The sequence below is a fragment of the Clarias gariepinus genome, unplaced genomic scaffold, assembly GCF_024256425.1.
Source record: "Clarias gariepinus isolate MV-2021 ecotype Netherlands unplaced genomic scaffold, CGAR_prim_01v2 scaffold_32, whole genome shotgun sequence".
NCBI classification, from domain to species: Eukaryota; Metazoa; Chordata; class Actinopteri; order Siluriformes; family Clariidae; genus Clarias; species Clarias gariepinus.
The window spans coordinates 607501-623273 of record NW_026520999.1 but is presented as its reverse complement, the minus strand read 5'-3'; the positions used below and the strand labels follow the sequence as shown (position 1 = coordinate 623273).

The 15773-nt window shown below is 40.4% G+C and overlaps 1 protein-coding gene across 1 annotated transcript in view; it reads right to left on the bottom strand.

Moving 5' to 3' along the window:
• cacna1aa (calcium channel, voltage-dependent, P/Q type, alpha 1A subunit, a) overlaps window positions 1-15773 on the bottom strand; it is a 153919-nt gene that overhangs the window by 8941 nt on the left and 129205 nt on the right. The window contains exon 44 of the mRNA XM_053490796.1: window positions 11521-11565. Coding sequence (XP_053346771.1) covers window positions 11521-11565 — 45 coding nt within the window. The remainder of the gene's footprint in view (window positions 1-11520; window positions 11566-15773) is intronic.

Genomic DNA, 15773 nt, shown 5'->3' with positions numbered 1-15773 from the left:
CACAGTGCAGGGTGGAAAAAGTATGCAAACCCCTAGCCTAATGACTTCTCCAAGAGCTAATTGGAGCCAGGAGTGAGCCAACCTTGAGTCCAATCAGTGTGATGATATTGGAGGTGTTGCTGAAAGCTGTCCTGCCATTTAACACTAGACTAGAAGCGCTGAGTACAGGTCATTTGACCACAATGGGGAAAAAAAAAAAAACTTCACACTCGATCAAATTCCAGGACCCTCCTTTGATGACTTTTCCTAGATCTGTGAGCTTAATTACCCAGCATGCTTACATTTTCAAAATCGCACCAGTAAAAGCCAGTATAAAGCCATTTTGCTCTTATTTACGTGAAATTCATGACCACTGCGCACCGGTCATGCCGTTTCCTGCCTTTTCCAACCTGCGATTCTCATTTCTCTCAGCAGATGGTGCAAGGGATCGCGCATACTAGCTATGCATCATTCAGTGTGTACTGTATATGTAACTATCTCAGGTTTTTATTATATATACAGTGTATATATATATATATATATATATATATATATATATATACAGTGGTTAATCAATCGGAATTGGATTAACCACCTCCTCAGGATATAAAGCTTTATTATTGAATTTGAATAAATCAGATCTACGACAGCAGATAATAAACTATGCTATGCCATAACCAAAGCAAACACCACGATTATGCCTCATTTCATTCAGTGTTGCTAGGCAACGGACCACGCCCCTAATTGGCGGAACGATTTGGTAACAGTTTGGTCTGTGCAATTAGTGCCCTTGTAGAGAATAAATAAATGAGCAACACCTTTCAACCCCCTCTCAAGAGAGTGCCATAGTCCACTGTTAGTTTTAATGATTTGCTGAAACTAATTATCACTTAGTACCCTAACACTATTGATCATGAGTTTTAGCTAAATCTAATTAGATGCAGATTTCAAATGTATAAATAGGCATGTTTTATATATATATATATACAAAATACTTTTCAAATAAAATATTATTTTTTAAATTAATATTATACAATTTTATTGGGCTATTACTTGACTCGAAGTTTAGTTTGGCACACAAAAAACAGAATAGTCCTTTCTGGTAAATCAACTGCTAAAATTACAGTATAAATGTAGAATTCAAATTAATTCTTTTTAGGGTCGAATTTTAGCGAAATAAACGTTACCACACTGAGCCTTTAGATTTTATCATGTGTAATTAGAAAAGCTACACATGTAGGGTTTTGTGTCATCTTATATATTGTGTTCTTTAAATATAGGCGTTTCTTATTTGCATCAAATTTAAGCAAATTAAATGTATACCTTTATATCTCATCGCATCACATTTTGAAATACTAAGAACATTGATACAATGGCATTTACATCTGACCTTACTACTCTTCTTATGAAAGACTATTTAGCAACTCCGGACGGTTTGGTTTCTCATTACAATGAAGCGTTACATTCATCATTTGATATGCATGCGCCTATAAAATCCAGAACTGTTTCATTTGTTAATTCTGCTTCCTGGTTTATATCTGATCTGCATAGGCTAAAAGCTCAAGGTCGCCGTCTAGAATGTCTGTGTATTAAAACCGGACTTGTCGTTCACAAAGAAATGTATTCTGACCATATGAAACAATACAAAACTGCTATTAATACAGGTAAATCTGAGTACTATTCAAATCAGATCGCATCTAATGAAGGTAATACAAGAACTCTCTTTACTCTTGTTAAAAACATTTCAAAGCCTCCTGATTCTCTACCTGTACAGTTGCATACAGCTAAACTATGTTACACACTACTCATTTATTTTTCTGAAAAAAAAAACAGAGAACATACTTAAATCTCTGTTAGTTTCTAATCCTCTTTAAGTTCCTTTTTCCTTCACTCTTTCACATGTATTCAACTCTCCTCTCTCTACTCATAAACTACCTACAGCTAATGAGATCGCTTCTGTTATTCGGAAATCTAAACCAACTACCTGTCAATTAGACCCTCTTTCAACTCAATTAGTCAAAGTTTGTCTTCCGGTTCTCTTACCATTCATCACTGAGATCATCCACTCTTCTCTGACTTCTGGCATCGTCCCCAATCTCTTTAAAACTGCATTAATAACTCCTATACTCAAGAAACCAGGTGCTGATCCAAACAATTTTGATAATTTTCGTCCAATTTCAAATCTGCCATTCTTATCAAAAATCCTAGAGAAGGTTGTTTCAGCACAGGTACATGATCACCTGTCAATTAATAACTTATATAAACAATTTCAATCAGGTTTCCATCCTCAGCATAGTACCGAGACTGCCCTTCCAATGATCTTCTGGTAGCAGCTGATTCAGGACTTCTGTCTATTTTAATACTTCTTGATATAACATCAGCATTTGACATCATCTCCAATCAATGATGCGAATCAAGAATATAATTCCCATACCGGATCGGTCGTGGCCCGGGTTAACAACGACCGCCACTGGTGCTGTTGACCTACAGGGTGCTGGTGGAAATTGGGCTACTGTTGGTCGAAGAAGGAGAGGAGAGGAGGAAGGCGTGTTTGTAAGCAGAGAGAGAAGAGGAAAGGCAAGAGTTTAGAAGTGATAGTAGGGACTTTGAATGTTGGGACCATGACAGGGAAGGGAAGAGAGTTAGTTGATATGATGCAGAGAAGGAAGGTGGATATACTGTGTGTCCAGGAGACCAGGTGGAAAGGTAGCAAGGCTAGAAGCTTAGGATCAGGGTTCAAATTGTTTTACCATGGTGTGGATAGGAAAAGAAATGGAGTAGGAGTTATCCTAAAAGAGGAGTTTGTAAGGAATGTTCTAGAGGTGAAGAGAGTATCAGATAGGGTGATGAGTCTGAAGCTGGAAATTGAAGGGATAATGTTCAATGTTGTTAGTGGTTATGCCCCACAGGTAGGATGTGAGTTAAAAGAGAAGGAGAAATTCTGGAGTGAGTTAGATGAAGTGATGCAGAGCATCCCCAGAGGTGAAAGAGTGGTGATTAGTGCAGACTTCAATGGACATGTTGGGGAAGGGAACAGAGGTGATGAAAATGTGATGGGCAGGTTTGGTCTTCAGGACAGGAATGTAGAAGGACAGATGGTGGTGGACTTTGCAAAGAGGATGGAAATGGCAGTGGTAAATACTTTCTTCCAGAAGAGGCAGGAACATATGGTGACATATAAGAGTGGAGGCAGAAGCACTCAGGTTGACTACATCTTGTGTTGACGTTGTAACCTGAAAGAGATCAGTGACTGCAAAGTGTTGGTAGGGGAGAGTGTAGCGAGACAACACAGAATGGTGGTGTGTAAAATAACCCTGGTGGTGAGGAAGGCGAAGAGGACAAAGGCAGAGCAGAGGACAAAGTGGTGGAAGCTGAGAAAGGAAGAATGTTGTGAAGTCTTCAGGGAGGAGTTGAGACAGACTATGGGTGGTCAGGAGGTGCTTTCAGTTGACTGGACAACTACAGCCAATGTGATCAGGGAGACAGGTAGGAGGGTACTTGGTGTATCATCAGGTAAGGGGAAAGTGGACAAGGAGACTTGGTGGTGGAATGAGGAAGTCCAGGAGTGTATACAAGGAAAGAGGCTAGCTAAGAAGAAGTGGGACACTGAGAGGACTGAAGAGAGTAGACAGGAGTACAGGGAGATGCAGAGTAAGGTGAAGGTAGAGGTGGCAAAGGCCAAACAAAGAGCATATAAGAACTTGTATGCTAGGCTAGACAGTAAGGAGGGAGAGGGGGATCTGTACAGGTTGGCAAGGCAGAGAGATAGAGATGGGAAGGATGTGCAGCAGGTTAGAGTGATTAAAGATAGAGATGGAAATGTACTGACAGATGCCAGGAGGGTGATGGGAAGATGGAAGGAGTACTTTAAGGAGTGGATGAATGAGGAAAACGAAAGAGAACAAAGAGTAGAAGAGGTGAGAACAGGAAGTAGCAAATATTGGTAGAAGTGAGGTGAGAAGGGCGTTGAAGAGGATGAAGAGTGGAAAGGCTGTTGGTCCTGATGACATACCTGTGGAGGTATGGAAGTGCTTAGGAGAGGTGGCAGTAGAGTTTTTGACAAGTTTGTTTAACAAGATCTTGGAGAGTGAGAGGATTTAAGAGGAATGGAGGTGTATTAGTGCCAATTTTTAAGAACAAGGGCGATGTGCAAAGCTGTGGCAATTATAGAGGTATAAAGCTAATGAGCCAGACAATGAAGCTGTGGGAAAAAGTAGTGGAAGCTAGGTTAAGGGCAGAGGTGAGCATTTGTGAGCAGCAATATGGTTTTATGCCTAGAAAGAGTACATCAGATGCAGTATTTGCTTTGAGGATGCTGGCGGAGAAGTACAGAGAAGGTAACAGGGAGTTGCATTGTGTCTTTTTAGATTTAGAGAAAGCGTATGACAGGGTGCCAAGAGAGGAGCTGTGGTATTGTATGAGGAAGTCTGGAGTGGCAGAGAAGTATGTTAGAGTGGTGCAGGACATGTATGAGAGCTGTAAGACAGTGGTAAGATGTGCTGTAGGTGTGACAGAAGAGTTTAAGGTGGGTCTGCATCAAGGATCGGCTCTAAGCCCCTTTTTGTTTGCTCTGGTGATGGACAGGATGACAGATGAGGTAAGACAGGAGTCCCCATGGACTATGATGTTTGCAGATGACATTGTGCTCTGTAGCGAGAGCAGGGAACAGGTGGAGGAAAATTTGGAGAGGTGGAGGTATGCTCTGGAAAGCAGAGGAATGAAGGTTAGCCGCAGCAAGATGGAATACATGTGTGTAAATGAGAGGGACCCAGGAGGATCGGTGAGGCTACAGGGAGCAGAGGTAAAGAAGGTGCAGGATTTTAAGTACTTAGGGTCAACAGTCCAGAGCAACGGAGAGTGTTCAAAGGAGGTGAAGAGGCGGGTACAGGCAGGTTGGAATGGGTGGAGAAAAGTGTCAGGTGTGTTGTGCGATAAAAGAGTATCAGCGAGAATGAAAGGAAAGGTGTACAGGACAGTGGTGAGACCAGCGGTGCTCTACGGCTTAGAGACAGTGGCGCTGAAGAAAAGACAGGAGGCAGAGTTGGAGGTAGCAGAGCTGAAGATGTTGAGGTTCTCTTTGGGAGTGACAAGGATGGATAGGATTAAGAATGAGTTTATCAGAGGGACAACCCACGTTAGATGTTTTGGAGATAAAGTCAGAGAGGCCAGATTGAGGTGGTTTGGGCATGTTCAGAGGAGAGATTGTGAATATATCGATAGAAGGATGCTGAGGTTGGAACTGCCAGGCAGGAGGTCTAGAGGAAGACCAAAGAGGAGATTTATGGATGCAGTGAGAGAGGACATGAAGTTAGTTGGTGTGAGAGAAGAGGAGGCAGAGGATAGGGTTAGATGGAGGCAGATGATTCGCTGTGGCGACCCCTGAAAGGGAACAGCCGAAAGACAAAGAAGAAGATTTGACATCATCTCCCATAATATTCTATTAGAAAGACTAAAGTCCATTGGAATTGTAAATCCGCACTCAGTTTGTTTATCTAGGCCAGATCAAATCTACATCTTTACCCATTACTGCAAAAGTGACTCAGGGGTTAGTCGTGGGGCCCTTACTCTTTATCATTTACTTATTGCTCTTGGGGAACATTTTCCGGAAATACAGTGTTCAATTTCATTGTTATGCTGACGACACCCAGCTTTATATTTCCTCCAAACCTACTTCTGACCTTCCTCCATCTTCTCTTTCAAATTGTTTAGATAAAATTAAATCTTGGTTCTCAAATAATCTTGTTTAAACCCAACAGTAGTAAAACCGAAATACTCCTTGTGGGCACTAAAAATACTCTATCGAAGGCCAGTAGTTTTTCCTTATGTATCGCTGGTTCTACAATCTCTCCTTTAACACAAGTTGAAAGCTTGGGTGTTATTCTTGATAGCACCCTATCCTTTAAAGCACACATTAATAAACTCACTAGGACAGCGTACTACCACATCTAAAACATTAACCGTCTCCGCCCGGCCCTCTCAATGAGAAGCGCTGCTATCCTGGTACTGTACACGCTCTCGTCACCACACGCATCGACTATTGCAATGCTCTATTTTTTGGTCTTCCCCTAAAACTCCTACATAAGTTACAGTTAGTACAGAACTCAGCCGCTAGAATACTAACTAGAACTCCTACAATAGACAACATAATTCCTGTTCTTCAACAGTTACACTAGCTTCCTGTTCAACAGCGCATACATTATAAAATTCAGTTTTTTGTTTATAAGGCATTACATAACCTGGCTCCGTCATATTTAACAGATCTTCTCCTGACCTATACTTCTTCTAGAAACCTGAGATCATCATCGTCACTAAATTTGGTTCTTCCTCGTATGTGTTTGGCAACCATGGGATCTCGAGCTTTTAGCTACGCTGCCCCTTACCTGTGGAGTCTACTACCTCTTGATACCTGGAATAGTAACTCTATTTCTGTTTTCAAATCCCGTTTAAAAACACATCTCTTCAGGCAGACATACTTTTAACACTACATTGCTTGTATATTGTCCTTTATTATTGTAGTTGTTTTTTATATATTTATTTTTTATGGTGTGTAAGGTGTCCTTGAGTGTCATGAAAGGCGCCTACAAATAAAATCTATTATTATTACTATTATTTATTATTATTTGGCCTTTAGATTATATCATGTACAGTAACACTAGCGTCTAGCCAGAAAACTGATTCTGGGTGTGCATCAGAAAAAGTTTGCCAGAATAATGTTCAAAGATGATATTATAAAACTAGATAAGCTACATAGCATTTATAAGACTCCACTTTTATTTAACGCACTTACAATGACGCAAAAACATTATGATTTTGTATTGAAAGCAAACAGGATGCGCTATTTCGTATTGTTTTCGGTGAACTTGAGCACGTCAGAAAATGAGCCAAAATTCTGTGTACACTCGCCTCACAGACGTGAAAAATCTATACTTATAGAAAGCGAAATGTCTGCTTTTATAAAAGCTAATGGAAAACAATTTTAGACGTCTAATTTTAGACATTGTAATCTGTAATTCGAAAAGTGAATTATAGGCGTGTATATATACCAGTAAATGTGCAAAAGGTGCGCACTGACTACTAAACCTAAACCAGGCATGAGGATTAATAAACCAAGATGTGTGTTTCTTAGCCCCATTCCCCGTTTTTATTTTTTTTAAATAAAATATAGAATATTATTGTTTAAAAAGTGATTAAAACAATGCAAGTTATGCTATCATAAGAAAAATCTCAATTTCTTCCATTCCAGGGATTAAAAATGGTAACAGTGTCAACTTTAGAATCTAGAAGAATAAATTTACACAAAATTAAAAATAGGCCTTAATCACTGAAAGTCTTCAGAAGAGCCTCAGATCCAAGAGGGTCTTAAAGTGTGGAGAGGTCCATTTCAGTTTATCTAAACGTATAGGCGAGAACAGCTGATTTACACCTGGGAAGGGTAAATTACAGTATTTGAATTTGAATGTTGTCTGCCATTGTAAAGCACACACAGGTCGAGACGAGGTCTTATGGGAAAAAAAGGAAGGAAAGTTGAAAGAGGGAGGATGGAAAGAAAGGAATGTGCATGTGCAGGTCTGGAGTGGCAGCGTGGGCCCACGCAAACAGCAGTGATGCTCCTTGCGGCATGTTCCTCCTCTGTGGCAAGTCACCATAATCCGGCAGTGAGCCTGTGGCTGTCCTCATCGCTGCGATCAAAGGCATTTTTTATTTTTTATTTATTTCATTTTTGTAATGCTGCGTTGAAACAATGACCATTGTTAAAAGCGGTATATAAATTAAATTGAATTGAAATTAAGTTAAATATTTTATAGCACGGGGTGAAAGCCTGGGGTCATTACCAAGGATAGCTCACCAGCCGTGCCTAATTCCGCTAAAAAACTGTTTTCCCTTAAAAATGTAAAATGACCGAAACTCTGTGTATACTCACCTCACAGACATGAAAAAATATATACTTATAGAAAGCGAAATAATGTAGACGATGTAATTCGTATAAAAAGTGGATTTTTGGTACATCCACTGCTGTGGAGACGACAAGATGACATGATTGTCATCACCACAACCGAAACCAAAGACGCACAGTATACTAAGCTGTTTATAAAGCAGACACTTTTTTTTATTTTGTAATCTTGCTCGTGTGTACATTGTACAAGGTATATATATTTTTTCTTACAAATTACTGTAAATAAACTACATATGCAGTTGTTGATTTACCAGAAAGAACGTTTCTCTTTTTTTGTCCTAAATTCAGGGTCAAGTTATAACGATTTTATTGTAAAAGCTTTGTTGACAAAATCGATTGCAACATACATTATTAAAAATAGCATGCATATTTATATTTACAATCTGCATCTACATTTTCTGTTACATGTATAGAATTAGTTTCAGCTGATGGTAGGGTACTTAGTGATAATTAATTTTAGCCAAATCATTAAAACTGACATTGGACTATGGCACTCTTTTGAAAGAGGGGTTGGAAGGTGTTAATCATTGGCTACTTATCCATCAGGGCCTGCCTGATTCATATTTCATCAAGGAAATCTTTTATCCAATATTTATTTATTCTCTACAAGGGCACTAACTACACAGAACTAACTGTTATCTTCTTGTACTCTTATAAAAATTCTAAATATAAACAGACAAAAAAATACAGATTTTTTTCTCAGAGGTAAACAAAAAAGTGAAGTTGTTCAGCTGTTTATCAGCAGTCACTATGCAGATGTTACACCCTGTGTAGTTACAAAAATCTTTGGTTTAGTTCTCTTTGAGTGGCCACACATCACATCCACATTTCCCTCGCTTTGCTTACATGATTATTAGGTGCCCATAAACAGTGAAACATTCCACAGGTTTATAAATAAAGCTTTATATCCTCTGTTTATTGTTTTAGTGATAATTTCACGGAAGCGAGCTAACGAACAAACTAATGAATTTTCTCAAAATGTTGTAAAACTAAGTAGAGATTTTATTTTTGTTATAGTACGAAGCCCCTAGAGCAGTGGTTCTCAAACATTTTCTGTCATTCCCCACTTAAGTGGGTGGGCGAATTTTCAAGCCCCACTTGATGATAATGATAACGAAATTAGCCAAGCTTACTATTTATTGAAATATCAATTTCTAAACCAATAAGATCAAATATCACCAAGTTCAAAACAGATAAAATACACGTGCAATTGTTATAACAGGCTTACTTCGTCACTTATCTAGAGCTTACTTTTGAAGTCGAGTGGCTTATTAACGTGACTGGGGTGTGTTGTCTCTAAATGTCTTTGTTGGGTCTCGTGTTGTCTGCTGCCAGCAGTTTAAGACACAAAACACACACCCACCTAACCCTACCCACATATATTTCCTGTCTACATTGCCAGACCAGTACTGCCTGATAAAATATTAACTTTTAACAAAAATACAAAAACATCAGCATACACATTGGAATAAATGAAATGACATATATAATACCGAATGTTTCCTTATATATTGTTCCTCTGCAATTAACATGCAGACGTTAAACCGTTATTGTTGCACTATGGTTCCACTTTTTCTCTGATGTTATTTTAATTTACTTGTATTAATGATCCATTTATTTGTGTGTTATTGTTTAGTTTCGAGTGTCCGATCTTTATTGTCAATAAAGAAAAGCATGAATTAGAATAGGTACTTTCCTATTATTTTCCACTAATTCCCTCCGGTTCATTGTGCCCCACCTGTCATGTCTGTATTCCCCACTAGGGGGCGCACCCCACACTTTGAAAACCACAGCCCTAGATGAACAAAGGAGGAGAAAAAACGGCAAAAGGTTTGGGTTATAATGCAAAACATGACTTTTTTTTTCTTCTGCCATTTTTTGAAAGAGAAAAAATTGAAATGCTGTGGAATGACCTTACACCAGACATCCCAAGCATATTGCTACACTGAAACAGTTTTGTGAAGAGGAGTGGTCCAAAATTACTCCAGATCGTTGTGCAGGTCTGATTTGGTTTGGTTGAGATTATTGCTGCCAAAAGAGCGTCAACCAGTTGTAAGTCCAAAGGTTTACATCCTTTTTTCACCCTGCACTGTGAATGTTTACATGTTAAGTTCAATAAAAACATGTAAACATTGTTTTTCTATTGTTGTGACTTAGATGAAGATCAGGGCACATGACCATTTCATTAAAAACTGGACATAATCCCAAATACTTTTTCTTGCAATTGTATCCACTCTATCTAGACCCAGTCTGGCAAAAAAAAAAAACATTGCACACACGCACATTTCATTCAGTCACACATTTCATTCAGTCACATTGTGCTCTCATCGTGCTCTCAGAGCCACTCTATTACACTCTGAGTCGTGTAATATGACACGTGCCATCAGTGAAAAAACTCTCCATAAATGTGATAACCTGGTGATTCAGTACATTCAGGTGCTCAGCTGACTTCATTTTATTGCCACAATAAAATGAAGTCAGCTGACATTCATAACATTGCTGAGTCTAGATCATAGACTCCAGATCATAACACTGTCTCCAGCGGTGTGTACAGTGGACACCATGCACGATGGGTGCATCGATTCATGCGCTCCCTTCTTACCCTGACACGCCCATCACTCTGGAATTGATCTGGACTCATCAGGTCTCATGACTTTTTTATCTATCTTTGTCTTTACATTGAACTTAAAATGCCTTGTGGAATTTTAATGATATTTTCTGCACATTAATAAATGATTTAATGTATATTTCTGTTTAGGAAATAACACTTTCTGCATGGATCTTCTTGAGATTTCTTGAACAACATTTAAAAAGCCATTTCTTTTTCTCCATTGGTTTTGTACTTGGTTTGGCACAGTAAAACTCATTTAGTGCATACACTTCTAACACTGATTTGGCCAGGCTACTAGCTTCAAACATGTCCTTATGACCTAAATACCCATAGAATAGCTTTATAAATATCCTCTGGGGGGTTTCTTGAGGAGTACATAAGCCTATCATTTTAGCCTTTTTAGAGATTAATATATTAAATGTTTAAGGGTTAATGCTTAGATAGAACCCCCTCCCTTTTTTTTTTTTTTTTTTTACAACGCATTGATTGTCAACCAATTTCTTGATAGTTGAGTCATGTTGACTGTACTTCTGTCTTGTTCAGTAGATATGTAATACTAATTGCATCCAGTTAGCATCTTTAGTCTATCTACTGAACAAGAAAAAGTCCAATTAACATGACTCAACTTCTAGGTAACCTCACCGGAATGATAGAAGCTTCAAAGACACACTAATAGTGAGATATAAAATGTTAGAGATTGCACATACTGAGTACATTAAATATTATGGTTCATCATTTAATTGATTTTGAGCACATGCTGAACAGCCTCAGACATGCAAAGCTTCAGAGAGACAAGCAGACAGACAGACCGACATATACAGGCTTGAACACAGATAGGTAACTTAGGGAAGATAAAAGAAGTCTATTTTTCTCTGGCACTTGGCCCCATTGTTAAGCCAAATAATTGCTGATTAAATGTGAAAGACAGAAAGGAGGAACAGGGGAAGAGTTTGACAGATGAAATGCAAGAACATACACTGAGGTTATTCCCTCGATGCCTTCCTCTCCTCCTCGGCTGCTGCTAAAGCCACAAGCACACAGAGCAACATTGGCAATACACAGATGGGACACACACACACACACACACACACACACACACAAATACAGACAGTCAACAAGACAAACAAATGCAGGAATAGAGAAAAGGATTTCATTCAAGGATAAAAGGTGAAGATAGGGCGGAAGAGAGAGTGAGAGAGAGAGACAGAGCCAGAGAGAGGGAGAGAGAGAGACATGAGTTAGAGACAGAAGCAGTTGTAAAAGGGAGAGACACTTACCACAATAACAAATACACAAAAACAAGGGCCAGAAGTGTTGTTAAAAACACCATGATCACATTAACACAATAAAACACAACATGGTACGTACAGAGAGCTTTTACATTTAACTAGCATGACATCTAAACTTACACACCCAACTTCTATAACAACTACACCTCACATCTTTCACAAACACCATGGAAATTCACCACACACACACACACACACGTATTGCTACACATTGACCTGATTGACCTTTCTTTTTTATATGAGAGGTGTTCAGGTCAAAGCGGGACTTTTGATTGTGCAGAATACCAACTGAGAGTAAAAACTCCCTTTATTTCTCTGTATAATCCCCTGCTACACTAATGCACTTATTCCAGTGTTTCACTGGTGCTTCCATCAAACCATCAAAATAGAAGGTTTTATTAGTATGCCAGAGCCAGTCTGAAACACTGACCCCCCCAGGAACTCCTTTAATGTCCGATACATGTAAAAAAAAAATGGCTTAGAGCGAGGTCAGGACCTGTATGGGGGATGTGACGGTAACTCCCTGTAATGTGTGAGTTATGTCTATCAGGTTGGGCATTGTTCTGAAAAAAACAGAACATCTTTACTAATCAAACCAAACTGTTTTTAGCATTAAAGGAAAGGGCCATTAACAAGTTACTGATGCAGCTTTAGCCCCATCATGACGTTGAGGCATACCTACAAATGTTCAAGCGCACCACCAAACAAGTATACTGGCTGTTACAGGACTGGAGCTCTATTTTAATTCCACTATTATCTGGCAAGGCGCTACATACCCACTGCTGGCTTCAGTTAGATAAACTCAGCACGCACAAGATCACAGGGCCGCTAGTGGTGGATAAGGTGCTCTGCTCCCTCCCACAAGAGGAAAGAAAGACAATTGGCATGCGCGTCAACATCACCACATGGGGACTCATGGATGTCGAGTATTATAGTAAACTGGTATGTTTAGATGCTGGCTTCCCCACTCTCAAATAACCATTTAGGTTTGTTGACAGTGAGGTGATTGATTGCTTTACATCTCAGGGAGCCTCATGTCTGGGTTTCCTTCTGGTTCTCTCTTTAAGTTATGTTGTTAAAGTTAGTCCTGCCGGAGTCCCTGCTTGCACTCTACACTAAACATACGTTACCTTATACATTATGTGACTGTGACCATACCTAACGGTTATCTCTCCTCTTCCGCTCTCTGCTCTCCTGTTCTCTCTCCCTCTCTCTCTCTTTCCATCTCTCTGTTAAGCTACACATGTCGTTCCGGAGCTGCCAGTGATCCAGACTCCCTCTGCCCTCTGGACCTGACTGACTCATCCTGGTGTCCCGCTTTTGGTTGGAGATTTGCAACAGGGATGCCCCATGTGTCTCTTTGGGATGCATCTGGTGTCTGGGGGTGGTTTCACTCGACCGTGAAGATGGTTCTGGCCTTGACTGATGTTGGCTGTTGTTTCTCTGAGGACTTGACTTGGCTGCAGTCACTAGATAGTTCAGGACTGGAATTTCCTACAAGTCTACCTGAGCCTCTAATAAATACCTGGACTCCATATTAACATCAATAAACATCAACTTTTATGCTGAACTGTCTGCCTAACACACATTATGAATGCAGATCAATTCCTGCTTTCTGTTCACCCAAAATAGGATGGATTCCCTGTTGAGTCCGGTTCCTCTTAAGGTTTCTTCCTATTACCATCTCAGGGAGTTTTCCTTGTCACTGTCGCCCTCAGCTTGCTCATCAGGGACTACCTGACCATTTTGATTAATACACATTCACATTCCATACAAACTTAAATAATTCATATTATTGTGTAAAGCTGCTTTGTTACAATGACAGTTGTTAAAAGCTTTCCCATGGACCAAAGGAGAGAAAAACCTCTGCCCCCAAATGTTGAGCTGCCCACCTCCGGCAGCCCATGCCACCAAACCAGAACTTCCATAGCCTTTTCCCATCCAAGGCAAGTAAGTAGGTAAGTTCCTGACCTGATGGCAAAGTCCCTTTACCAGTACAGAGCAAGTCAGAATAGCCAATAGTTGAGTAAGCTAAAACTTAAAAACTTAAGAACTTTATCATGTAAACTTATTAAAAAGATTTACCCTAACCCAGGTACAAGGAAAAACTGATCGACCAGCACCAGGACGTGTTCTCGCTGAAACCAGGACTCATGCATCTGATCTTACACAACATTAAAACTCCACTGGTCATGATAACATGCTAGCACCTCTGCAGTGTCCTCGCCATGCAATCAAAACTGAGGTGGAAAAAATGCTACGAGTCGGCATAATCGAGGAGTTGACCAGCCCCTGGTGTAGTCCGATCATGGTGGTGCAGAAATCTAACAGTATCCTTCGTCTTTGTAATGACATGTCGATTAAATCCTACTGCCACAAGTGAATAAACTCTTTGAGCTCTTGGGGAAAGCCCGGGTTATGTCCACACTGGACTTAACTAAAGGATATTGGGAGGGGCTCTCACTCCGGAAGCATGAGAAAAAAACTGCCTTTAGTAAAGAGCGCAGCCACTGGCACTTTTAAGTCTTCCCTTTCAGACTACACAGATCCCCTGCCACCTTTCAGCAGCTGATGGATATCGGGATCGGCAAACATCACCTTTAGGCCACTGCGTATCTAAACAATGTCATCATGCACTCGTGCAGCTAGGACGACCACATATTTTACTTTCAGTAGGTTCTGGGGGAACTCAGAAAAGCCAGTTTACCCAAGCCCAAACAATTGGCCACCTCGGCTTAACCGAAAGGCCAATACCTGGAATACAGAATCTGCTGGGGGCTACTTAATCACAAAAGAAAAAGGTAGAACAAGTACACAAATATCCACAACCTTAAACAAAGTAACAGGTGTGTGCATTCTTAGGTCTAGCTGGCTATTACAGACGCTTCATACCTTACGTTTCCTCTCTCTTAGCCCCTTTCTCAGATCTACTAAGGAAGGGTCTGACCAAGAAGGTGAAACAGACAGAAGAAATAGGATGTGCGTTCCTGCGATTAAAAACCTATCTTACCCGCTCCCCTGCCCACCGCAACCCAAACTTCAAAAGGCAATTTATTGTACATACAGTACAGACTCCTAGGAGACAGGGCTTGGAGCTGTCCTTCATTAAGTATTTGATGAAGCACCTTGCCCTTTACAGTATGTGAGTATAAAACTTACTCAAGCAGAACAGAAATATGCAGCTGTGGAGCACCATTAAGTGGGCGATGAACTGAGATATTATCTATCTAACAGGGCGACACTTTATCCTTGTTACAGATCATGGCCCCCTCCAATGGATAGCAAGGCCAAAGGACACTAACCTCTGCATCATGCTCTGGTTTCTATCGGTACAAGACCACTTTTTCTCTATCCAACACAGGGCCGGGGAACAACACTGCAATGCCGACACCCTTTCACAGAGCCATGCCATGTTAGCAGCTCAAGCGGGGTGCATGAAGCTGGGCGGGGAAAGAAATTATGACAGCAGTCAGTAAACCAACTCCTCTTACTATAGAGCTTAACTCACATGAAGAGCAGACAACAAGCTCAGCACCATAGCCAGTGGCAAAACACTTTTAAAAGGTACAGGGCGCCATAATCCTGCACAGTCGGCATCGCATTTTCATTCACTGTCCTGAAGTCCAGACACAAGGATAAATGGGGACCAAATTTCCAGTCTGGTCAGTGTGATGTTCTGTGCAAGGAAGACACTAAGCTTGGCTTTCTGTTCGTCTCCTACAGACTCCGACAGCTCTGGGGAGCCCTGATTGCAGGACAAAGTGCACCAGAGTCCGCGACCTCAGCTTGTCTGCATCTCTCTTCCACCTGCTGCTGCTGCCCAACCCTGTAAGACAACAACGCCTTACTCCCTTTAGACTCCTGCACAACTACACTCTGCACCTTAACTCACCTTATTTATTTGTGTGGCTAAATAAACCACACCTGTTCAAGCACCACA